Raw genomic sequence first — 26,290 nt, 5'->3', positions numbered from 1 at the left:
TGGAAAATTACCCTCATATGGACCCCCTTTCTTGTCAAAATATTTGTGTACAATATCTGTGAGTTCTTGAAAATCAAAAGGGTTCATATTTGAGGCTGCAGAAGTCTGCCTTGGTTCGTGGGCCTTGCTCATATATTTCATGAGAGAGAATGGGCTTCTAAATGTCCCTGTCTGTGTGTAGCCTTTGAGATTGAAATGCTCCCACTTATGAAGGAGGGAGACTTTAGTTAATAGGTAGAAAAGCGAGGTAAAGCGTGTTAGGCAAGAGTCATTGGCATAAATAATACACTTATGCCCACACTTGCCCACACTGGTTACTACCTGAAATTTACAGGCAGAAGTTTAGCAGGATAAAATATAGAAGAGCAAAGATGTCAGCTGCCAGTTCCAGTCCAGTGTGCACTGGGCCTTTCACCAGGGCAGAGACTGACAAGAAATAGAATTAAAAGCACAAGGTAAAAAAGTTAAAGTTAGTACAGATGTGGCGTGTCTTAATTGAGTGACTGTTTTCACTTTGAACCCTGCTTTTCTTCAGAGCAGCTCAAATATTCTTACATGCAACACCCTAGCAAGCATATCAAATCATACAGTGCAAACTGGCACAGGTAAACTACAAAGAATTTTGATAGTAAAATCTCACCAAATATAAAACCCAAAATATTACTGAAACTTTTCACAATTGTGTCATCCAGTCTAAAACAATTTAAGGGTTCCAAAAGGACTTTTGATTTCTATCTCACTCTGTCTATCAATCAAAAATTGAAATAAAATCTCACCAAGTATAAAACCCCACAATATTACTGGAACTTTTCAACAGTGTGTCATCCAGTCTAACGTACAATCAATCTAAGGGTTTTCCAAGGACTTTTGATTTCTATCTCACTCTGTAATCCTATTGCACAGTGCATAAAAAAAACTTAAATTCTACTTACCCAGATGAAATCATCAGGAAGGACCGAGACAGAGCCCCCAAAATGTCAGTTTGAAAGTGGCCCCCACAATATTAGGTGGTAGGGGTTAAGTGAAAGGCGTACTGACAAACGCCAGGTCCCAGGTTCAGTTCCTTCACAGAAGTTTCATTAGGGATAGAATCAAATAAGAAGCACAGCCAGGGGTGATTATATAAAGAATATATTATAGAAATAGTCTTACAGAAAAGTAATATTTATAAGCATTACAATTAAGCAGAGAGCATTACACTTAAGCAGAGAACAAGCAGTCTCACTGCCTTACAGAGGTCAGAGGCAGAGAGGGACATAGAAGGTTGCAGTTCTAGGAAGCTTCGTGTTTCATAGATAAAGGGCAGGATAGACAGAGAGAGGGAGAGCCAAGACAGAACCAGAGTGCCAAGCAAAGAGCCAAGAGGTAGTTAGATAGAAAGAGAGAGAGGTGTGTTGCAGAGAGCAGGCTTTTATACCTTGGAATCTTATTCTGAATAGAGAAAATATTGTATCTCCCAGTATCTTTCTGTTTAGAACTTGCAAACTGTTTGAGACAATGGTCAATTTAATAGACAAAGGAGGGTGAGAAACCTGATGGGATTAAGTCTCTGGCTTGATCTGTGCACCATTATCCTAAGCACCCTCTTAATCAGGCATTAACACCTTTTAGCTAGCCATGATTCAATCAGGGAAACTTAACACAGTCTCCCTGCACTAAGGGTCTATCTGCATTCCCATGCCAGAGTTAGATTGATATAATCTCCCAGAGGCCTCTAGGCTGACACCAGGAAGAAAATCTAGTCCATTTCTGGGAGTAGCATTGACGAGTAGCAGGCTTCCTGGAAGCCTCCAAGACATCCCTCACCACCTGGGAAAACTGGTGAGGAGTTACGTTGAGAGGAACCAAGCTGTCAGGTGGAGAGACTGCAGGTTGGGATGAAGCAGTGATCCTTGATGTTGAGTAAGCAGTGACGGAAACACTGGAAGAAGGACCGGCTTCCTGCTGCTGAGTTGAAGTAGAAGGGAGAACCAAGGTTGCCTGGGCCACCGAGGAGCTATTAGAATCATGGTGGCCTGGTCGGATCTCAACTTGACCAGAGTCTTTTGAATGAGAGGAAACGGAGGAAACGCATACAGAAAGCGATTCCCCCAATCCAGCAGAAATGCATCTGCCTCGAGGCGATGAGGAGTGTAGATCCTGGAGCAAAAGTGAGGCAGTTTGAAGTTGTGGGGAGCCGCATAGAGGTCTATCTGAGGCGTCCCCCATTGAGCAAAGATCTGATGAAGGGGGTCGGAATGGAGAGTCCATTCGTGAGGCTGAAGGAGACGACTCAAGTTGTCTGCCAAGACGTTGTCCTTCCCCTGAATGTAGACAGCCTTGAGGAAGGTGTTGTGGCGAACTGCCCAATCCCAGACTCTGAGAACTTCCTGGCAGAGGGAGGACGAGCCCGTGCCCCCTTGCTTGTTTACATAATACATGGCGACCTGGTTGTCTGTGCGAATGAGGACCACCATGTCGTGAAGCAGATGTTGAAAAGCTTGAAGAGCATAGAAGATGGCTCTAAGCTCCAGAAGATTGATTTGATGGAGTCGGTCCGCACTGGTCCAGAATCCCTGAGTGCAAAGCCCATCCAGATGAGCCACCCAGGCATAGGTCGAAGAATCGGTTGTGAGAACCTTCTGGTGGGGAGGAGTGTGAAACAGCAAACCTCTGGATAGATTCGAAGAGGTCATCCACCAAAGTAGAGACTGCCGAAGAGCAGGAGTGACCATGATGTGTCGAGTCAACGGGTCTGACACCTGAGTTCATTGAGAAGCCAGGGTCCACTGAGGAATTCTGAGATGGAGTCTGGCAAAAGGCGTCACATGAACTGTAGAGGCCATGTGGCCCAGGAGGACCATCATGTGTCTCGCTGAGATGGACTGGTGAGAAGACACAGACTGGCAGAGATGAAGAAGAGCATCCATGCGCTGAGGAGGAAGGAATGCTCGAAGTTGAATGGTGTCCAGGACCGCCCCGATGAAGGGAAGAGACTGGGTAGGCTGTAGATGAGATTTGGGGAAGTTGATCTCGAAGCCTAAACTCTGTAGGAGGCAAATCGTAGCCAGGGTCGCCAAAATGACCTCTGGAGCTGAGGGGGCCTTGATGAGCCAGTCTAGATGGTCGAGACTGTTGAGGCTTGGGCTTAGGTCGAAGGATAGATTGAAAAGACTTTTCATGGTCAGAAAGCTTCTTTGTCACCGTCTCGATGGACTCATCAAACAGATCCGCTCCTGCACAGGGCACATTGGCAAGCCTGTCCTGGAGGTTCGGGTCCATGTCAATTGTCCGAAGCCAGGCCAACCGACGCATGGCCACGGAACAGGCAGCAGCACGTGCCGAAAGCTCAAAAGCGTCGTACGAGGATTGCATAAGCTGGAGACGAAGCTGGGAAAGCGAGGCTACCACTTCCTCGAATTCAAAGCGAGCCTGCGAATCGATGTAGGGAGTAAATTTTCGAAGCACAGGCAAAAAGAACTCCAAATAAGAAGCAAAGTAGAAATTATAATTAAGAACTCGGGAAGCCATCATCGAGTTCTGGTAGATTCGCCTCCCAAACTTATCCATCGTCCTGCCCTCGTGACCCGGTGGCACAGAGGCATACACTTGGGAGGGATGAGATCGCTTGAGGGAGGATTCGACCAGCAGGGATTGGTGAGAGAGTTGAGAGCCCTCGAACCCCTTGTGATGGACTGTGCGGTATCGAGCATCCAATTTGCCCGGGACCGCAGGGATAGAATAAGGCGTTTCAAAACATCTCATAAATGTCTGATCCAGCAATTTATGGAGAGGCAGTCGAAGAGACTCGGCAGGAGGATGAGGCAAGTGCATGGTGTCGAGATACTCTTTAGAATATCGAGACCCAGTGTCCAAAGTAACATCCAAGTCGTCAGCCATTTGTCTGAGAAAAGAAGAAAAAGACAACTGGTCCGCCAGTACAGGTCTCCGAGAGGAACTGGACGAAGTTGAAGCCTCAGGGTCCAGAGAGACTTGGGATCGACAGGGAGAAAAAGAGGTAGACGGTTCCTCGTACTCCGGTCCCTCCGGGGGAGACAGGTCAGAGGAAGAGTACCCCAGGCGTGGCAGCTTCTTCTGCGGCGAAACCTCAGAGTGGCGCGAGGAATGCTGTGATGAATGCCTGGACCTATGCCTGGAGGGAGAGCGAGAATGACGATACTTCGCATGGTCCCCCGAAGCCTCCAGCGAGTGAATGGGACTCGAAGCTGTAGATTGAAGAGGCTGAATGGTCGACGCTTCACGCGACGCAGCCCAGGCCTGGTATGGGGTGCGGAAGAACTCTTCCTGAGACTTGCTATGCCCAGGGCTTCGATTACATACAGGAGGATTCCCGCCCTGTTGGCGTGGAGGCGTGATGGGCTCCAAAGGAGGCATGTCGCTGAAGGAAGCCCGCCTCGAGGGACCAGCCGCCCTACGTCGCTCCTCCTCGCTAAGTAGCGAGATCGACCGGCGAGGAGGAGGAGGAGGGGGCGGTCCGCCCCCCGGAATCGGGAGGTCACCCTGGATGGAGGCAATCAACCTCGGTCCCATCGTTTGCATGAGCTCGACAAACTGAGCTTCCAAGAGGGACCGCAGCGAAGCTGATATGGAGGGATCCGCACCGAAAGGGGGTCCTCCAGCACGGTCTTCGCGCTCCTTCGTGGTCGAGTGCTTCTGCTTGGAAGCTTTCGGCACCTTAATGACCACGGGAGGAATGGTGGAAGGCAGTATCTGAGCCGAGGAGATGGGGACAGGCACCGGCGCCGCACTCGGGGCCGAAGCCGGAGTAAACGAAGCCGGCTTTAGAAGGCCCGGAGTAGCAGGAGTAGTCGCTGGCTTCGCATTGACAGGTGAAGTGGCCGATGAAGTCGAAGCCGAAGGTTCCTTAGCAGCTTCCATCTTGAACATCGACTCCCATAAGAGACAGCGCCGCTTAAACGCCAGCGCTGTAAGAGTGGAACATGGCCGGCACGATTTTGGGAAATGTTCTGGACCAAGACACTGCAGGCAGCGTCGATGCGGGTCCATCAGCGAAATCACGCGCTGGCACTTGCTACACTTTTTAAAACCGGTGATTGGCCGGGACATAGGCCGAAAAAGCTCCGCCGCGAGATCGAAGGCGCGGGGCCTGAGCCACGTGGCCGACCCGGCCGCCTCGCCGGAAGAAAAAAAAATTTTTTTTTTTTTTTTAAAAGAATAAAAACAAAGAAAAGACACGATAAAGAGTAAAATAAACCCAAAATCGCGGCAAGTAGAAGGCAAAAACGGGAATTCAGTCAGCGCAGAATTGAAGTAAAACTTCTCAGCTCCGCGGAAAGAAAAGAACTGAGGAGACACGCCCGGAGCATCGGGCGGGAAGGCACTGGCGCATGCACGGTGCGGGCATCTCGAAACTTCTGAGTTTCTTCAAGCAAAATATGCTTGTGAGACGTCCGTATCGGGGCTCTGTCGGATGACATCACCCACTAGTGAGAATACCTGCCTGCTTGTTCTGGGATAAGTGGTATTAGCTGAAACTGTTTTCTCCAGGATCATAGTCTAGCACCTATACCAGTATACCATTCTAGGCACAGTGGGTTAGATTTTGTATATGGCAATGAAAATAATGAGCACTCTGAGTTGGGTGCTATTCACAGAAAAGCATGTGGTGCAGATCAGCCCAATTCTGTAACACTGTACGCAAATTCCAGGAATGCTCCTGACCCACGCATGCCCCTCCCATGGCTATGCCCTAGTTTTTCAGATCCACGCAGAAAAATTGATGCATGCATCTTTATGGAATAGCCTCTATAAAGATGCATATGTAAATTCCAATTATTTATTCAATTTTCTATACTATTTTCCCAGGAAAGCTCAGAATGGTTTACATGAATTTATTCAGGTACTCAAGCATTTTTCCCTGTCTGTCCCGGTGGGCTCACAATCTATCTAATGTACCTGGGGCAATGGGGGGATTAAGTGACTTGCCCAGGGTCACAAGGAACAGCATGGGTTTGAACCCACAACCTCAGGGTGCTGAGGCTGTAGCTTTAACCACTGCACCACTCTAGAAATCAAAGTGTAGTAGAAGTGAGCCAAGTATAGGACAATCAGACCATTGTGACATCACTCATGAAGTTGGCTCTTAGGCAGTGGTGGAATGAGGCATTATGATGTCACAATACCAGCTCTGGTTATCAGAGGCTGAAACATTTCACACTATTTATTTATTTAATTTTATATACCGTTCTCCCAGGAGAGCTCAGAACAGTTTAAATGAATTTATTCAGGTACTCAAGCATTTTTCCCTGTCTGTCCTGGTGGGCTCACAATCTATCTAATGTACCTGGGGCAGTGGGGGGATTAAGTGACTTGCCCAGGGTCACAAGGAGCAGCGTGGGTTTGAACCCACAACCTCAGGGTGTTAGTGCCCAATTATCTGTGCTAATTGGCCTGTTAAGGAATTAAATTGTGTGCTCAAATTGGGCATGCACTCAAATTTGCAAGCACAATTTTGAGCACCCTATATAGAATTAGGGTGCCTATGTTCTACATGCATCACAATGAATAGCTAAGAGGCTCATTTTCAAAGCACTTAGATACATGCCAATGGTCATCGGTCCCTACATTTTTTTAATTAGTTATTTAAATACCACCTATCGGTGAAAGTTATCTATGCGGCTTTTACATTGAGGTACTCAAGCATCTTCCCATAACTATCCCGGTGGGTTCACAATCTACCTAACGTACCTGGGGCAATGGAGGATTAAGTGACTTGCCCAGGGTCATACGAAGCAGCGCTGGGGCTCAAACCCACAACCTGTAGCTCCTACCACCTTATTTTACTTTTTATGCTTTGAATAAAGAGACTGAGCACTATGACCACTGATGATTGAGGTGAGTCATGAGTTGTTAAGAGTTCTGCCGCTCATGTGAAACGAGTCACCACTGATGGTCCACAGAAATATAAATATAAACGAAATGGTCACAGTGAATAGCAGCATGACTAGAAGCCCTAAGGGAGCTTTTTATGCCCTTGGAATTTTGAGAGCTTCCCATCTGCTGTTTGAATAAGTTGTATGCACACATACCCACAGATGCTGGCATTTCTCCCCACTGCAGAATGGTCTCTTTTGTGAAACGTCCATACGTATCAATGTAAACCCCTTCATCTTCATAGGTGACCAACAGTCCCATGCCACTTGTGTTGGGGAGGATGATAATTGCATGTGGGTGAATGTTCCCGTGAATCTGAAATCAGAATTGGCCAAGATGCCCGTTAAAAAAAAATGCACTGCAGGGTTAGGGTGTGTCATCCAAACCAAACATTTGTATACCGCATTACCCTTCAGATCTATGCGGTCTGACAAAAGCAAAATACAGAACGAAATACATTTTCAATCTTTAAAAAATTTATAACAAGTAAAAGTCTATTATTATTAGATGATATTTGGCTCTTAGCCCTCATTGACATGCCAAACAGTACAGTATCATACGATAATGCCACTGGATTTTCCAACAAACAATTTATTTGACCCCATATTGATTTCCAAAAAGCAAGAATCAATGGACAATAGAATAACACATGATCTAATGTCCCAGCTTCGAGATGACAGTTCCAGCATCTATTTGACTTAGAGATATTTAACTTCTGTAAACGTACTGGGGTCCAAAATGCTCTATGTAACAGAAAAAACCAAGTTTGTCTCATAGATGCAGACACTGTGCATCTCATCGTGGCCATTGAGACGCAGTTTTGGGGTTTTTATTCATAAATCCCGATATTAATTTGTACCACTGAGCAGCTGAATGGCCTGCTTGAATTGCAACCCTCTATAATTTTGTGATTTATTAAGACCATGTTTGTTTTGCAATTGTGAAAAGTCAAGCAGCTTACCATTAGTAATAACATCATCTAAAGTGCGTATACCTGCCTTCATCCAATATTTCCAGATGACCATAAATCCGCCAATTTGAATCTTGGAGTTTAGCCATAGGGTCTGATACGTGGATTTAAGTATTGAAACAGGTGCTAAGTTATTCACATATCTTAAAGTTTTCCATGTATCTACTAATATTCTATTTTCCTTACATAACCTAGGCATTTTGATACTGAGAACATGGCTTAATCGCAGAGGAAACATGAGTTGCCATTCCAACGTCAAACAGTCTGGGAACTTTTCCATGAGCTCTGGGAGGATCCAATACATATCCTGACGTATAATATAGGATTGATGATACCTATAAAAATTAGGAAAATTTACCCCACCCTCTGTGATTGGCTTTTGTAAAGATACTAGAGCAATACTTACAATTTTACCTAGCCAAATAAATTTTGTAAGAATACTATTTAATTTTTATAAAAGGACCCCGGAAAAAACACTGGTAACATCATCATTTTAATAGTTTGAACTCTCCCCCACCAAGACAGATGTAATGGGTTCCATTGCTCACACATTTCTGTGACCTTTTGCAATAAAAATTTCCCATTCACTTTCATTATCTCATCCAGTGTATTTTTTATCCAAATGCCTAAATATTTTATCCCCTCTTCCTTCCAAAGAAAAGGGAATGAATGAAATAAACCTTTTGTACAATGTACATTTAGTGGAAGAATTTCTGATTCACTCCAATTTCTTTTGTATCCTGAAAATTTCCCAAACTTCTCTATCAAATCCAGCAAATGGTTGTTTCAAATGAAGCAATATGTCATCTGCATAAGCAGAGACCTTGTATTCCCGACCTGTGTAAGGAATACCCTGTATCTCCTTTGCCTGTTGAATAGCTAACAATAAGGGTTCCAATACAATATCAAAAAGCAAAGGAGACAAAGGACAACCCTGTCTAACACCTCGCTGCAAACAGAAACGTTCTGAAAAATTGTTATTAATGTACAGTCTAGCAGCAGGGAAGCTATACATTCCACATGATCAAAGGCCTTCTCTGCATCCAAGGATACAGAGAAAGCCGGATCATCCAAGGCTTTTGTTAAATTTAACATATGAAAAGCTAGCCTGGTGTTATTTGAGGAATGCCTCTGAGCAACGAACCCCGTTTGGTGCATACCAATGATATAAGGGAGAGCCTTAGCCAAGCAAATCTTTATTTAATTATTTTAAAACTTATCTCCCGCCTGATACCTAAGCGAGTTACAAATTACACACATAAAATCCATTTACATCATAAAAATATCAGCAATACAAAATAACATATTCAATTATCGGTAGCCTGCAATATTATTAACCCCCCTCCCCCTGCATTTCTTAATCACTAATTTTACAGGCAATTTAATGGTTAATCTATGTACAGTATAAGTTAATGGATGGAAGTGCAGGCTGTTGCCAGTGGGTAGTATGTGCATATGCACACAGCTCTATCATCCTCATTCTGAACATGCATGCAGTCCTGGTGGATGTAGAGGGCAGGGTAACACAGGAGAGTCAAATCCACAATCACAACATTCAGACGCGAAGGAGTGGAAAAGGCCAAACGAGACTGGTGAACTCAAAGTATTTCACAAAACCCTTTATTTCTTCAGTGCAACATGCACCCCGGTTGCACCCCCCATGCAACAATTATTGGATCATTTTGTAACTGTTCACTAGTTTATACCAAATAATTGTTAACTATTCTCTGCACCTGCAATGCATAAATTGATTTGAACTGTTTTTCTGATATGCTGTAACTTCGCTGTAAATGTACAGTCTCTTAACCTGTAAACCGCTCTGAACTGATTTGTGGTATTGCGGTATACAAAAATAAAGTTATTATTATTATTATTATTATTACATCGACTCGACATGTACATGTTTCGGCCAAAATGGCCTGCCTCAGGAGTCTACAAACATAGACATATATATCAATAAACAGAAATTTATGATCATAAAATTAATAATATAAACATATACATCTAAAAATAAGTTAAAAAGTTAAACGGCTCCCCCTTCTGCTTCTATTCCTTTCTCTCCTCTCTTCTACCTTCCAAAGTATTTAGATCAATGCTGTCTTGTTAAAATGTTTATTTTATTTTTATTTTTCCTCTAACTCTACTTTTCACTTCTCTATTACCCTCCAGGTACTTTAGTTAGATTGTGAGCCTTCGGGACAGTAAGGGAATTTTTCAAGTACCTTTCTTATTTCTAATCTTAATGTATATTTTCTGTAAACCGCTTAGAACCTAACGGATGTAGCGGTATATAAGAAATAAATTACATTACATTACATTTATTTCATAACGCCAAATAGAGAAAAAAAAGACAGAAAATAGAAAATTGGGAAGAGGAAAATTTACTTATCAAAGAAAACATACTGCTAACATATCATAGAAAAAATTTTCTGTTTATTAATATATGTGTCTATGTTTGTAGACTCCTGAGGCAGGCTATTTGGGCTGAAACATGTACATGTTGAGTCGATGTACTGAAGAAATAAAGGGTTTTGTGAAATACTTTGAGTTCACTTCGCGTCTGAGGATGTATAGGGCAGCCAGGTCCAGCCGCAATGCCGCAATTGATGAAAACCAAAGAGCAGTGCAACCATGGAACCATGCTCATAGGAAGAGCTGTGATGATAAGTGTTCCATGGAGGCCAAGGAGCTGAGAAGCTAAAGAGAAAATGGAAGGAGTGAGTATAGGGAAGGGAGAGGGACAGACCACCTTGGGGGAGGAAGGCACAGAGAGGGTGCCTTGGGACTAAGGAAGGGGGGGGGGAGAAAAGAGAGAGTGAGTGTTGGGAAATGGGAAAGGACGGAAGATACAAAGTGCCTGGCTGGAGGCAGAAAGAGAGAAGTCTTGAGGGAAGCAAAGGGGGAGATGGAGCGCAAGGCGGGGAGAGGGTATGATATGAGAGAGTGTCAGGGGTGAGAGAGGGAAGGGAAAGTGCTTGGATTGGGTTGGGAAGCGGGGTGATTGTTGAGGTATTTGCTACTATTTCATATACTGTACTTATAAAACATACATGTTTGATAGAATTTGAGACTTCTATCAAGCTGTGGGATTTGCTGGACCTGGATCCATAGGAAAGGGAGAAAGAATTGTAAATACAATATTAATTAAAAGGATAGACAATTTTGCCTATTACTTTGGGATTTTCTTTTAATTTTCAAGGTCTTTAGATGTTTGTATGTTATAATACAGTCAGTAAATGTTCCAAATCCTTTTCTTCTTCACAGATGAGTGACTTACCATTTGATGTCCTTATAAGGGTACTGGTTTCTCATTGCTTTATAGTCCTTAATTGCTTAATAAATATAGGGGTCCTTTTATTAAGGTGCGCTAACCAATTTAGTGCATGCTAAATGTTAAGATGCCCATAGGATATAATGGATGCTATAGCATTTAGAGCGTGCTAATCTTTAGTGCACGCAAAATCAGTTAGCCCACCTTAATAAAAAGACCCTATAGTGCTTTAATTAATTAAAAAAAATTAATGCAAAATACAGACAAATGAAAACACAGTAGGTAAGTATGTAAAACTCAGTGTTACTTATGGATGCAAAAGCCAATAAAGTTTCTGTGCAACCAGAGGATTACAGAATGAGAGAAACAATGCAGCATTTGCAAAAATATTGAAGTAATGCAACATATAAAAACCATTTGTTTCTCTATAAATAGATCTTTTCTGTGGGGAAAATGTAATTGTCCACCGTCATGCACACATAAATTTGCACGAAGCACCGTCATCACAAGCTTCCAGTAGTACGTGGTCTATGTTATCGCAAGCAATAATACACAACCCTTTCCACATATTACATTTTCTGCCACAATTTAACAGGGACGGAAATGCAGACGCTATACTTGCCAGACTGAATGCACCCAGGCCGTGCACCTCAGCCCATGTCTCTGCCACTACAATCCGTAGCACTAAAATGGGTATCCAGAGCCTGAGAGCAATTCTAATGCGTTGCCTTGGTATTCTCATATTCCCATGAGTAAACGAAGCAGGCAAAAGATTCAAGAAAGATTCAAGAAAGAAGCTATGTCTCGGTGCAATCTATTACTTTAAATCCAATAAGATGCTTTCTAAAGATCATTTTCTTGTCCGTTTGGCAATCCCTGAAATAACAAGAGTATTGTACTGTTGCAACCCACTGTAGCAACATATTATTTTAATTCCTTCACTTAAAGGGGAGGGGGACAGAGGGACATTTATTTTTAGCACATTCTGCCTTATGGGGAATGAGCACAAATGAAAAGAGGTCTCTGAAGGGTGCCCGATATCCAGGGCATAATTCATTTGAGAAAGATCGTGCCCAATTTATGCAAGCTGCTCTAAGTTGGGTTTTGTTTTTTTTTTGTTGTTGTTGCTGTTGTTTTTAAATCAGGATTGAAAGAATTAATTTCAAAGGGTTGGCTCTTTTCTACATTTTATCTTTCATGGCAATTAACTAATGATCTCACCAGCAAGAGATTATTCGCCTTACTTAGCAATCAAGTGGCATATACAGAGTGGTATGGATGAATCCCTGATAAAATTCATAAACCTCCTGTAGCTTTGAATAGTGCATTAAAGATGAGAGAATTTTACATCTACAAAAGAATTCATCATGCCAAAACAGAAGTGAAAAACAACAACTCCAAAATGAGAAGAGACAAGAACATGTTTTTCACCTGACTCTGAATACCACTGCTTCTTCAAGATTAGAAACCATTTTGGACAATGCAATACTATTGCTTACTATTTAAGCCCCAGACTGAAATTCACAACCATTTTTAGTATTGTATATGTCAGTCTGGGCATACGTTTATCTGATCACACGTCTCTTTGAAAGGCTGGTGCAAGAGTATTAGAGGTCCTAGGAGTCCCTTTAGCCTTGCCCATCATCCCCCAACAATTATCTTTCATGCCTCTAGGTACTCCCTTGAGATTTTCATAATTAAATTCCATAGTCATAAGTATCCTAACATCACCCATCCAAGGGCAATCCTGTGAAAATGTATAGATAGACAATGCAATTTTAAATATTAAACTTTATGGTGCATAATATGGAGAATGGGGGTATTTTCAAAAAGTCATTTGCTTGGGCAAATGGCTATATTTTTCAGGTAAAGGTATGTGCTGATGGTTCTTTGAGTTGTCTGGCTGTCAAGATGTATAGTGTTACTTTGACTGCAACTGCTCTTTGCCACCCCCACAAGCTGCCTCACTAGGCGACCACCTCATTTACCTAATCATTCAGCCAGCCCTATCTCTTTGTCGGGTGAAACAGACACAAACAAGTACCGTGATGACTGAGGACATGCCAGCAAAGATTCTTTGGAAGGAGGATGACTATGGATTGCAGATGGGTTGCAGATTTATAGAAAGAAACAGGGAAAAATGACAGCTGATAGACCAGGGATCTCAAAGTCCCTCCTTGAGGGCCGCAATCCAGTCGGGGTTTTCAGGATTTCCCCAATGAGTATGCACGAGATCTATGTGCATGCACTGCTTTCAATGCTTATTCATTGGGGAAATCCAGAAAACCCGACTGGATTGCGGCCCTCAAGGAGGGACTTTGAGATCCCTGAGCTAGACCTTATAGCCTATTCAGTCTGCTCATCCATTCCAACTACTAAGCATTACTGACCCTTCCTCTCCCTTAGAAGTTACATTTGGTAGTGTTATACTTAGGGCTCCTTTTATGAAGCCGTGATAGCGGTTTTAGCGCGGGCTACATTGCCGCGCACGCTAGACACTAACGCCGGCATGGAGCCGGCGTTGGTTCTAGCCGCGTAGCGTGGGTTTAGCGTGCGCTAAAAACGCCATCCCAGCTTAGTAAAAGGAGCCCTTAATGTTTTGTTTGCCAGGGGTAAAATTTAATGTAATCTAATCAGGATGCTTATACTCTGCTATTTTTTTAAAATTCAGACTCAGAGTGGGATTACAAGAAGAGCCCTACATTGAAGGGAGCGCTTATACTTAAAAATGATTGCACAAACATAAAATATCAAGAATAACATTTATCATAAAAGTGGGACTTTAAAACTTTTATGAAAAATAATATACAAATTCAGGCTTCTTATTTCTAAAGGAAGACTTCCACGTCTGAACAGCCTGATAAGAAAATGATCGTACCTGTTGACTCTTCCTAATTACTCTATAAAAAAGTTGGAAACTGAAGTTTAAAGCTACAGTTACTCAGTGTAGTAATAACATTTGCTGGAATACATAAAAGAGATGTTAATTGTTTTGGAGCATTACCACATAAAGTCTTATGTACTAGACATAAGAATTGCCGCTGCTGGGTCAGACCGGTGGTCCATCGTGCCCAGCAGTCCGCTCCCGCGGTGGCCCTTAGGTCAAAGACCAGTGCCCTAACTGAGACTAGCCTTACCTGCTTACGTTCCGGTTCAGCAGGAACTTGTCCAACTTTGTCTTGAGTCCCTGGAGGGTGATTTCCCCTATAACAACCTCCGGAAGAGCGTTCCAGTTTTCTACCACTCTCTGGGTGAAGCAGAACTTCCTTACGTTTGTACGGAATCTATCCCCTTTTAACTTTAGAGAGTGCCCTCTCGTTCTTCCTACCTAGGAGAGGGTGAACAACCTGTCTTTATCTACTAAGGCCCAAATTCTGTAACCGGCACCTATTTCGGAGGCGTCCATTTAGTTAGGTGCCTATCTAAATTGATTAACAAGCTCAATCAAGCTTTTTAATCAGCAATAATTGAAACTTAGGCACCTGTCAAGAAAGAGCGATTCTGCAACAAGGCGCCTCTAAAAATTTAGGTGGCCTTCAAAAAAATAGGCGCTATGCACACTAGGCGTGGGTGTGGCTACATGTTAGGTGCCTTGTTACAGAATCGCTGCTCTTAAGCGTGCTTAAGCGCTCAGCCAAGCGCCTAACTTTTAGTTGTGCCTAGAGCTGGCCTATTTCATGGGCACCTCCAAAATAGGTTCCTCTCAGCGTGATTTATTAATCAGCACAAAATTTTACTTGAATCGCGTTGAACAGTGTCTGATTAGGTGCCTAACTTTTGGGCGCTTCTTATAGAATTTGCCGTAAGTCTATTCACTTCATTATCTTGAATGTTTTGATCATGTCCCCTCTCAGTCTCCTCTTTTCAAGGGAGAAGAGGCCCAGTTTCTCTAATCTCTCACTGTACGGCAACTCCTGAAGCCCCTTAACCATTTTAGTCGCTGTTTTCGAGTAGTACTGTGTCCTTCTTCATGTACGGCGACCAGTGCTGGATGCAATATTCCAGGTGGGGGAGTACCATAGCCCAGTACAGAGGCATGATAACCTTCTCTGATCTGTTCATGATCTCCTTCTTAATCATTCCTAGCATTCTGTTTGCTCTTTTTGCCGCCGCCGCCACACATTGTGCCGACGGCTTCATCAACTTGTCGACCAGTACTCCCAAGTCTCTTTCCCAGGGGTCTCTCCGAGTACTGCACCGGAAATCCTGTATTCATAAATAAGATTTTTGTTACCAACATGCATCACCTTACACTTATCCACGTTAAACCTCATTTGTCGCTTGTTTATGTCACGTTGCAGGTCTTTGCAATCCTTCTGCGTCTTCACTACTCTGAATAACTTAGTATCGTCTGCAAATTTTATCACCTCGCTCGTCGTATCAATTTCCAGGTCGTGTATAAATATGTTGAAGAGCACGGGTCCAAGTACTGAACCATGCGGCACTCCACTTGTGATGTTTTTCCAGTCCGAGTATTGTCCATTTACCCCCACTCTCTGTTTCCTATCCGCTAAACAGTTTTTAATCCATGTGAGTATTTCACCCTCAATTTCATGGTTCGCAATTTTTCGAAGTAGTCGTTCATGCGGAACCTTGTCGAACGTCTTCTGAAAATCCAGATATACAATGTCGACCGGGTCACCCTTGTCTATCTGCCTGTTTACTCCCTCGAAGAACTGCAGTAAGTTCGTCAATCAAGATCTTCCTTTGCTGAAGCCATGTTGGCTTCTGGTATGTTGTGTATATCTTCTTCAGTAAATACAGACACAAAAAATGTGTTCAGTTTGTTGGCGATGGCTTTGTCCTCCTTTAGTTCTCCCTTTATTCCATGGTCATCCAACGGCCCCACCACTTCCTTCGTGAGTCATTTCCCCTTAATATATCGAAAGAATGGCTTGAAGTTCTTTGCGCAAAAGAGGTGAAGCCCTTCTAAATTTTCTAGCACCTGTATTTTGAAACAACTGTAATCTAGTAAGAACCTTTTTCAGAAGTTCCACAGTAAATAGAATTGCAGAAATCTAAATATGGCAATAATATCAATTAACAAAGTACTCGAAAACTGGATTGTGACAAGATAGTTGTCAATGACGGAAAAATTATATGATGATTTAGTTCTAAATTAGAACCAGTATTACACCTATGATTCTAGATGCATTATCTGTTCTCAAAACTTCACCAAATATTAACTTTACTACATTCATACAGATATTCTCGTACCATATGTACTGTATCTAATTGGAAGCCAATGCAATTTACGCAAAAGAGGTGAAGCCCTTCTAAATTTTCTAGCACCTCTATTTTGTCTTGGAAGTAGTTTGCAAAAATTTCATCTTTAGGCTTATCAATAGTAGGTGTTTGTAGAACTACTTCAGTACTTGTCAAGGTAGAAAAAATCTGAAACAATCTTTTAGATGAATTATCAGCCTCCTGAAAATGTTTTGTTCAAAATATTCCTTCTTAGAATTCAATATCATTGTCTTATATGATTTAATCATATGTCTCCAAGCATTGTACTGATGTTCACCTTTAGCCTTTCTCCACACCCTTTCCAATTTGCTACATGTTCTCTTCAACTTAGCTAATTTAGATGTACGGTAAACCAAGGATTGTTCTTTGTTCTTAAATTAAATTTCTTTAATGGAGCCAACTCATCTAAAATTTGACTTGTGACTAATGTCCAAGATTCTACTAATCCAACTGAATTATCTTCATTCTCTAATCTTCCACTTCCTTCCTTCTAAAATAATTCATCTTAAGAACATAAGAATAGCCTTACTGGGTCAGACCAATGGTCCATCAAGTCCAGTAGCCCGTTCTCATGGTGGCCAATCCAGGTCACTAGTACCTGGCCAAAACCCAAGAAGTAGCAATATTCCATGCTACTGATACAGGGCATGGAATATTGCTGTCTTTAAACATAGGACTACAATGACTAGAAAAGAAAAGCATCTCCTGACTATAATATTTCACAGTCAAATGATAAGACAAGAGTTACACAATGAGGGCCATTTTCAAAAAGGATGCCTAAGTCCAATTTGGGTGTTTCCCACAAAACATTTAAAGTTGGAAGCAAAAAAATGTCAATTTTCAAAAGCCAAACTGCTAGATCTCCAAAAATATTTTTTTCCGAAAATAGTCTACTTGGATGTCTAGGCCATTGGGACATCTAGGCTGCCAGGATGTCTAACTTTATACCCCATTTTCGACCAAAAAATCTTCCAAGTTAGAAATATCCAAATGGACACCACTTGGGCTTGAGAGGGGCCAGCATTCTAATGGAATAGCCACACAGACATTCAACAGAGCAGTGAGACACCTTGGAAGGTACCACTGTGAACTTCACAAATAGAGTGTCAGAAGTATATCTCATCATAACCCCTTATAATTTAGAGTGAGCCCCTCCAAATTTCCCCAATACCTTCAAGTCCCACCTGGCACCTTTATGGCAGTAGAGTAGGGTTTTGGTGGCCTCACACGTTCTACCAGAAATGTAGTGATTAGAAGGGCCTAGGTCCTCCTCTCTATGGTTCACTAGCCCACTAGACTACTTTACTAGGCTTTCCCATAGAAGATGCTTCTGTTCTAGGGACAGGTATGTAGTGGGGGGTTCCCCCCCCCAGAAATTTAGGGGGTAGGAGAGGGTTAGTGAGTGTTGAGGGGTTATGCTTACTTACCTCCAGTGGTCATCTGGTCAGTTTGGGGACCTTTGTGGCACTTAGATGCTTCTAACACAGGTGAAAACGTCTAAGTTCCATCTAGGACATCCTGCGAATGCTTTGATTATCGCCGCAAAACATCCAAGTTTAAGATGTCTCTAAGCCCACCCATAGCATGTCTCCTAACATGCCCCTTTAAACTCTGGACACACAGTGGCTAAGAAATCCCGCTAGATGTCCTGAAAAACGATTTTGAAAATGGCATTTGGACATCCCGATGATTAGGCTGTCCAAGTGTCAACTTAAGTGCTTTTTTTGGATATTTTAAAGTTTTGATTATGCCCCTAAATGTCTCTTACATGAGTTGGCAGGTAAAGATCAGAAATGGTTCCAGAGTCAACGTCAATTGTATGAAACCCCATTGCTGAGCCATAAATGACTTTTAGCCGCTGTCCATTTTCAACAGTCAAGTCAACTGTTAGTGGTTTTTGAGGAAGTGAGGTGAAGGACTGTGAAGGAAAAAAAATACAGATAAACAAATACACACTTAAATGAATTATCACAATTTTCCACACATTGTATAAAGCAAATAGAACTGTTCCCATTTTCTAGTCAGTGGTATTCTTCCCTGGGTAATACCTAAGTGTAAAAGCCCAAAAGCAGATACAGTCAAACCTCGGTTTACGAGTGCACCAGTTTGCGAGTGTTTTGCAAGACGAGCAAAACATTCGCAAAATCGGCGCCATGGAAACCGAGTTTGACTCGGCATCCCCCCAGCGATCCGGCATCCCCCTCCGCTCGCGTCTTCCCCCCCCCCTGCGATCCTACATCCCCCCCCCCGAGCACTGCAACGACACGCTTACCCCGATTGGACACCGGCACCAGCACCAATGCCCAGGAGGTGCAGGTGCTTGAAGATCCTCCCTCTTCTGGCCTGGGCTGGGCTGGGCGGTGTGACGGAGATCCTCCTTCTTCCCTGTGCTGGGCTGGACTGGGCTTTGAGCATTTGCGCATACTCAAAGCCTTCTGGTCTCGCTCTCTCCGAGATTCTGAATCTGAGAATCTTGGAGAGAGCGAGACCAGAAGGCTTTGAGCATGCGCAAATGCTCAAAGCCCAGTCCAGCCCAGCACAGGGAAGAGGGAGGATCTCCGTCGCACCGCCCAGCCCAGCCCAGGCCAGAAGAGGGAGGATCTTCGGCTACCGGCACCTCCTGTGCATTGGTGCTGGTGCCGGTGCCCAATCGGGGTAAGCGATGTTGTTGCGGTGCTCGGGAGGGGGATGTAGGATCATGGGGGAGGGGGGGCGATGCGAGCAGGGGCGAGGATGCCAGTTTGCAGGGAGGGATGCCGGATCACGAGAGGGGGGGTATGAAGCAGCGTCGGTGGCCTCAAGGGGGAGGGGATGGAGCAGCGCTGGTAGTCTCGGGGGGGAGGGGGAGGAGGAGTTGGAACGCATCAAAGCGAGTTTCCCTTACTTCCTATGGGGAAACTCGCTTTGATATACGAGCAATTTGGTTTACGAGCATACTTCTGGAATGAATTATGCTCGTAAACCAAGGTTCCACTGTACTTTATTATAAAAAAAAAATGTGAATGTCTATTCAAAATCAGAGATAGGGGCTATTTTGCTTGGAATCATTACAAACAAATAATTGTCCCCATTGAGCAGTCTGAACTAGATAGATTAGAGGTCGGTTTTCTACAGTGCTTTGCCTATAAACTTCCAGCATGGCCACAAACCCCTGGATTCTATAAATGGCATTCAAAATTATGCACGCAAATTTGCATGCACAATATTGAGTAACGAGGCCAATTAGCACTGATAATTGGGTGCTAAAAGTCAATTATCAGTGCTAATTGACAATAATTTGAATCTGCTTGTGCATCTTTATGGTTGGTATGCTATAAAGATATGTGTTCAAATTCTTACACATGGATCCAAAAAGGGTGTATGTCCATGGGCATTCTAAGAATTTATGCACAATATTACAGAATATGGGAGATCCATGCCTAATTTAGGCATGCCTAATTCAGGTACAGATCCCAGCGCAGTTTTACAGTATAAACAGCGCCCAACTCACAGTGCTCATTTGTTTTGGGTGCGGACTTTTCAGCGCCATATATAGAATCTAGTCCAAAATGTGCAAATTGCACATTACCCCAAAGCATTCTGGGACCCTTTCCTCACCAACTCCAACAGAGAAATATGCCTTTTCTTGGCAGAGTAAAAGGGGACGCAGATTTAAAACGGAGATACTTTGACCTTCTTGAAGTTTTCGATCTCTGTCCCATAGCCTGGGCTGGCTTAAGAGGTGAGTTCTGTAATTAGGCCAACTGAGGTGGAGGCTAGAGAATGACACGGGGACAAATTTTTCCCCGTCCCTGTAGGAACTCATTTTCCTATCCTCTCCCTTTGAGTTCTTTTCCTGTCCCTGCCCCATTCCTGCATCGTTAGTAGCCAGTTAGGTTGTCAGGATATACACAATGAATATTCATGAGATTGATTTTGTTAATGTAGCTGGTTTTAAAAAAGGTTTGGACAAGTTCCTGGAGGAAAAGTCCATAGTCTGCTATTGAGACAGACATGGGAGAAGCCACTGCTTGCCCTGGATCAGTGGCATGGAATGCTGCTACTATTTGGGTTTTTACTTGTGACTTGGATTGGCCTCCGTGAAGACGGGCTACGGGGCTAGATGGACCATTGGTCTGAACCAGTAAAGCTATTCTTATGTTCTTATGATTTGCATATACTGCCTCCTTGGTATGCACATTCTATGTCATGTGGATAGCCTGAAAACCTGATTGGCTGGGGTTCCCCCGGGGCAGGTTTGGGAATCACTGCCCTAATGGGTGTGCTTTTCTAAGGAATGAAGAATGATTACTTAACATAAACTGATTTGTGGATTTCTGGAGGAAAGGATTCACAGCTGCAGTTGGAAGTCAGTTTAGTGAATGATCGGTCATATAAGCAAAGATTTTCATATTGTGGTTACTTAACTGTCAAATGCTTGTGTAGCTGGCATACTTTACCCCAAAATCATGAACAGCTCACCTTGAAGGCCATAAATTTGTGATATGGTTTTGGTGCCCAAGCATAAACTTCAACTGAATTCTTCAAAGCAATAACAAGAAATTTTATCCTTTCGTATTTAACTGTAAATAAGAAAAGAGAGAGTTCCCAGTCATTTGGTTGGTTCCCAGGATTAGAAGCATAGATGGTTAGTGATTCAGCTATTTGAAGAGACTACAGTGGGGTGTAGCAAGGACAAGGTGGGATGGAGTATAGTAGAGCTAGTTAAAATCCTTGGGGGTGAGGAGGCAACACCTAAGTCAACAGTAAAGAGATATTGTGGGCACTTTTGAACACAGCACGGAAGCACCACTTCACTTTGTGTTTTTGGTTTGATGAATGGGCGTCAGAATGGGGGAGGCCACAGGGGGCATGGCCTCCCTAAAGATTGGCGGTCGCTGGTCGGTTCCCGCCCACCCATAACCTTCCTAGCGCTGTACTTTAAAATCTCCGGGCAGCCACTGTGCAGCGTCAACGAGTAGGCCTGACCCGGAACCCTTCATTCTCGTTTCAAGTTTATTTAAAATTTATTATACCACCAACTCGAACCTTCTAGGCGGTGGACAGGTCTCCTCGTTAAAGCTGTGCAGCGGCTGCCCAAAGATTTAAAAGGACAGCGCCGGGAGGAGGTGGGTAGGGGAGCCGGGAGCTGGTGAGAGAAGCTGCAGGATTCTGCTCTTGGGCCCCCCAAACAAAACGGCGTTTCGCTACCTATGGTTTGATGTACCAGCTTCCTCCCATAGCTCTATTACTGATGGCATTATGTGCACTAAATATGTGTCAATGAATCAAAGTAATGAACACCAACATAATATAACATATTAAACAATTGCATTTGCAATCTGTCTCCTAGAGGTAGTTAATAAAGTCCATAAATTATATCATATCATATAATTTATTTTTTTCTGGGAGTGCAATATTCAGCCACCAGTGATCAGCGTTTTGCTGACTGCCACTGGTATTATACCCAGAAATTCAATGCCAGCTGGCGGAGCAGCTTGTTCACTGGAGGGATTAAATTGTGACATCTCCTGAATGCCCCAGTGGTGCTGTTCCCCTCCCTTTCCTGCGGAAGTAATACTGGAAGGGGAAATCAGGCTTTAGGACAGCTTCAAGTATTATAAGCATTCATAACAAAGCAGGAAACAGGTCCGAGGAGCAGCTTAGTGGTTGTGGGTTCAAATCCAGGCTACTCCTTCTGACCCTGGGCAAGTCACTTAATTCCCCCATTGCCCCAGGTACATTAGATAGATTGGGAGCCCACCGGGACTGACAGGGAAAATGCTTGAGTACCTGAATAAATTCATGTAAACCGTTCTGAGTTCCACTGGGAGATCAGTATAGAAAATTGAATAAAAAGAAATTATTATTTTTTTAAATGTTATGTAATCCATTTTTAATTACCCTCCCAGGAAAACTTATTAAAAAATTTAAATAAACCAGGCAAGTTAACTTTGTCTTCATCTCAACAGAGTTTGGAAAAAATTAAAGTATAACATGCGGTGTTGAATACTTACTAAAGATATAAACCTGCTTTACAATTTCATAATAAGCCAGCTCTAGCTTTGAAACCTTTGCTACAAAAGAGGCTCACCAGTCAATAATATCACTAGGGAATCGTACATTATCCCAGGACAAGCAGGCAGCATATTCTTGACTGATGGGTGACGGCACCGACGGAGCCCCGGTACGGACAATTTTAGAGTGACTGCACTCTAAGAACTTGGAAAGTTCTAGCAGGCCGCACCGCGCACGCGCGAGTGCCTTCCCGCCCGACGGAGGCGCGCGGTCCCCAGTTTCTTAGTTTCCGCGGAGCTAAGAAGACGCATGTTTCAACGGCTGTTGAAAACTTTTGTTCCTTTCGCCTTCCCGCTCGCGTAAACTTGGCCGGAAATATTGTTTCCTTCTTTTTCTTTTCTTTTCTTTGTTTAAAAAAAACAACAAAAAACTAATTGTGTTTTCTTTTTCATTTTTTTCGGTTTCGCCCCGGCAGGGCCTGTTGCCATCATCGAGGCCTCGGCCTTCGATTTGGCAGAAGCCGTTTTTACCTTCATGCCCCCTCAACCCGGGTTTAAGAAGTGCCAGCGGTGCGCTCGACCAATTTCACTCACAGACCCGCACAACTGGTGTCTGCAGTGTCTTGGTCCTGACCATCGAGCGTCTACCTGCACCCGCTGTGTGACTTTAAAAAAGAGAACTCTTAAAAACCGCCAGATCCAACAGCGGTTATTATTTGGCGCCGAGATGTCTGATTCTGCAGCACCAGCACCGACATCGGCCCCATCTCAGTCGGCACCTACTTCATCGACACCGCGCGATACCGCGCCGGCGTCGCACCCCACAGGTAAGCCGGCTAAGAAGCCTTCCCCGTTGGAGCGTCCTCCGGTCTCAGTAGCAGCGAGTCCAGTCCTGCCGGCCTCGAGGCGCCCACGGAAGCGCTCCGCTCCTATCGAGGTGAGCCCCTCGACATCGGGTTCCTCATCCTTGGAGCGTAGAGCGGCACCACAGGTACCGCAGAAGAAAAAGGCGGTACCGGTGCCTTCGCTGGACGAGCGGATTGCTGCTGTCCTGCAAGTGCAACTTAAGGAGCAGTTACAACAACTCCTTCCCGCACTTTTGACACCGAACCTTCCAGTCCCGGTCCGGTCTGAGCCACCGGTACCGACAGTGGAGCGCCCCCTTTTATCGGCATCCACTCTGTCGGTACCGGTCCACACTGCTTCATCGACTTCGATGCCAATCTTAGCACCGGAACCGAGAGCTCAGCACCAGGCGGTGCAGACTTCGGTGCCGATGCAACATGTCACATCTCCCGGTACCGTGTCTATGAGGTCAGGTAAGTCGGCGCGCAAAACCCGACACCTGGAACCCTCCACTCCGGAGTCTCGAGACCGTGGCTCTCATATTAGGGATCCTGATTTGTGGGGTGACTCTGAAGACCCTTTTCTGTCTGAGGGCGAGTGTTCCTCTGATGAAGAGGATCACCTTATTGCAGATCCCTCTTCTAAACAAGATTCCACATCCTTTACCTCTTTCTTAAAAGAGATGTGTGAATCTCTTTCTATTCTCTTGGAGGCTGAGTCTAAGAAATCCAAGGCATTCCTTGATGCTCTGGACTTTGACCAGCCTCCAAGGGAATTTCTCAAACTTCCTTTCCATGACATCTTACGAGAGACGTTTTATAAAAATCTAGAGACTCCCCTGACTGTACCAGGAGCTCCTCGTAAACTGGACTCCTTATACAGGGTTATCCCCATTCCTAGTTTTGATAAACCTCAGCTCCCGCATGAGTCTCTTTTGGTAGAATCCACACTAAAGAAATCAGCGGGAGCTAGTGTGTATGCCTCAGTCCCTCCTGGCAGAGAAGGAAAGTCAATGGACAAATTTGGCAAACGTTTATATCAAAATGCCATGTTAGCCAATAGGTCAGGAAACTATGCTTTTCATTTTATTTAAAGCACCTCATTCAAAACATGGCTGCTTTTGAAAAGTACCTCCCTGACCACAAGAAATCTGCTTTTCATGCCTGTTCTTCCTCTCTTCTCCAGTTACGAAAGTTCCTAGTTCGGTCAATTTATGACACTTTTGAATTGACTTCTAGGGCCACGGCTATGTCTGTTGCCATGCGTCGGTTGGCATGGCTCAGAGTCTCAGAGCTCGATGTAAATCATCAGGACCGCCTAGCAAATGCTCCCTGCTTAGGTGATGAGCTCTTCGGAGAGTCCATGGATTCCACTACACAAAAGCTGTCTGCCCATGAGACTCGGTGGGATACTCTCCTGAAGACTAAGAAAAAGACTCCACCTGCTCGGCCTTTTCGCCAACAATCCGCCTACCAGCGCCGCTATGCTGCCCGTCCCTTGCCACCGGCTACTCAACAGCCTAGATGTCAGCGCCAGCAACAGCGACAACCACCTAGGCCAGCCCAGCAGCAACAGGTGAAACCTCCTCCACCACAAAAGTCTACCCAACCCTTTTGACGTGGTTCTCCAAAGCATAGCCAGTATTCCACCATCTGCTCTTCTCCCTCGACCCATAGGAGGACGTCTTTCTTATTACATCAGCCATTGGGAGACCATCACATCGGATCAGTGGGTCCTCAACATCATCCGCCACGGCTACTCTCTCAACTTTCAGACACGTCCTGCACAAAGTCTGCCAAGAGAGTCTGCTTTGAACACCTCTCAGTCTTCTCTCCTTCTTCAGGAGGTTCAATCCCTCCTCCTCCTGAACGCCATAGAGGAAGTTCCTCTAGATCAGAAGGAGCAGGGATTCTACCCCCGTTACTTTCTGGTCCCCAAAAAAACAGGGGATCTCAGACCCATCCTAGATCTTCGCGATCTCAACAAATGCTTGGTCAAGGAGAAATTCAAGATGCTTTCTCTGGCAACTCTTTATCCTCTTCTCCATCAAGACGACTGGCTATGCTCCCTCGATCTCAAAGAAGCATACACTCATGTACCCGTCAATCTGGCCTCCAGACAGTACCTCCGCTTCATGATCAATCATTGTCATTACCAATACAAGGTGCTGCCCTTCGGTCTTGCCTCCTCACCAAGAGTGTTCACCAAATGTCTGATTGTGGTGGCTGCCTTTCTACGCTCTCACCACCTTAAGGTCTTTCCTTATCTGGACGATTGGTTAATCAAGGCCAATTCATCTCAAACAGTACTCCTGGCCACCAACCAAACCATCCTGTTTCTACAACTTCTGGGGTTCGAGATCAATCTACCCAAATCTCAACTCATCCCCTCTCAGAGACTTCAATTCATTGGAGCGGTGCTGGACACAGTCCTCATGAGAGCATTCCTGCCGTCCAACCGTCTTCAAACTCTTCAATCTCTATGTCAGCAGGTACTTCCACAACGTTCCATCTCTGCCAAGCAAATGATGATACTCTTGGGTCACATGGCCTCCACAGTCCATGTCACACCCTTCGCACGTCTTCACCTGCGCACTCCTCAATGGACCCTAGCTACCCAGTGGTCCCAAGCGACGGATCCTTGCTCACGACACATATCTGTGACATCATCTCTTCGTCAGTCTCTACAATGGTGGTTGATATCCTCAAATCTCTCCAGAGGTCTTCTGTTCCATCTACCTCCTCATCAACTTGTCATCACCACCGACGCCTCCCCTTATGCCTGGGGAGCTCATTTGAATGAATTCCAAACTCAAGGATTTTGGACAGCCCAGGAAATGAAACATCACATCAATTTCCTGGAACTCAGAGCAATGTTTTATGCCCTCAAGGCCTTCCAATATCTTCTCTTTCCTCAAGTCCTCCTGCTGTGCACAGACAATCAAGTTGCGATGTACTACATCAACAAGCAGAGTGGGACGGGCTCGTGCCTCTTGTGCCAGGAAGCCCAGAAGATTTGGGCTTGGGCCACAACTCACCAACTATTCCTGAAAGCTATCTACATTCA

General features: G+C 44.3%; 1 protein-coding gene across 4 annotated transcripts in view; it reads right to left on the bottom strand.

Annotated features, from left to right (window-relative positions):
- The window catches only part of NRK (Nik related kinase), a 277,334-nt gene that overhangs the window by 34,049 nt on the left and 216,995 nt on the right, over positions 1–26,290 (bottom strand). For all 4 annotated transcript variants that reach the window (XM_033946124.1, XM_033946125.1, XM_033946126.1 and 1 more), the window contains 3 exons: positions 20,844–20,944; positions 18,151–18,300; positions 7,050–7,209 (listed from right to left, as the gene is read on the bottom strand). In XM_033946124.1, the coding sequence (XP_033802015.1) occupies positions 7,050–7,209; positions 18,151–18,300; positions 20,844–20,944 (411 nt within the window). The remainder of the gene's footprint in view (positions 1–7,049; positions 7,210–18,150; positions 18,301–20,843; positions 20,945–26,290) is intronic.

This window comes from Geotrypetes seraphini, chromosome 5, assembly GCF_902459505.1.
Source record: "Geotrypetes seraphini chromosome 5, aGeoSer1.1, whole genome shotgun sequence".
NCBI lineage: Eukaryota > Metazoa > Chordata > Amphibia > Gymnophiona > Dermophiidae > Geotrypetes > Geotrypetes seraphini.
Note: the sequence above shows the minus strand (reverse complement) of the source record. Positions and strands in the feature narration are given on the sequence as shown.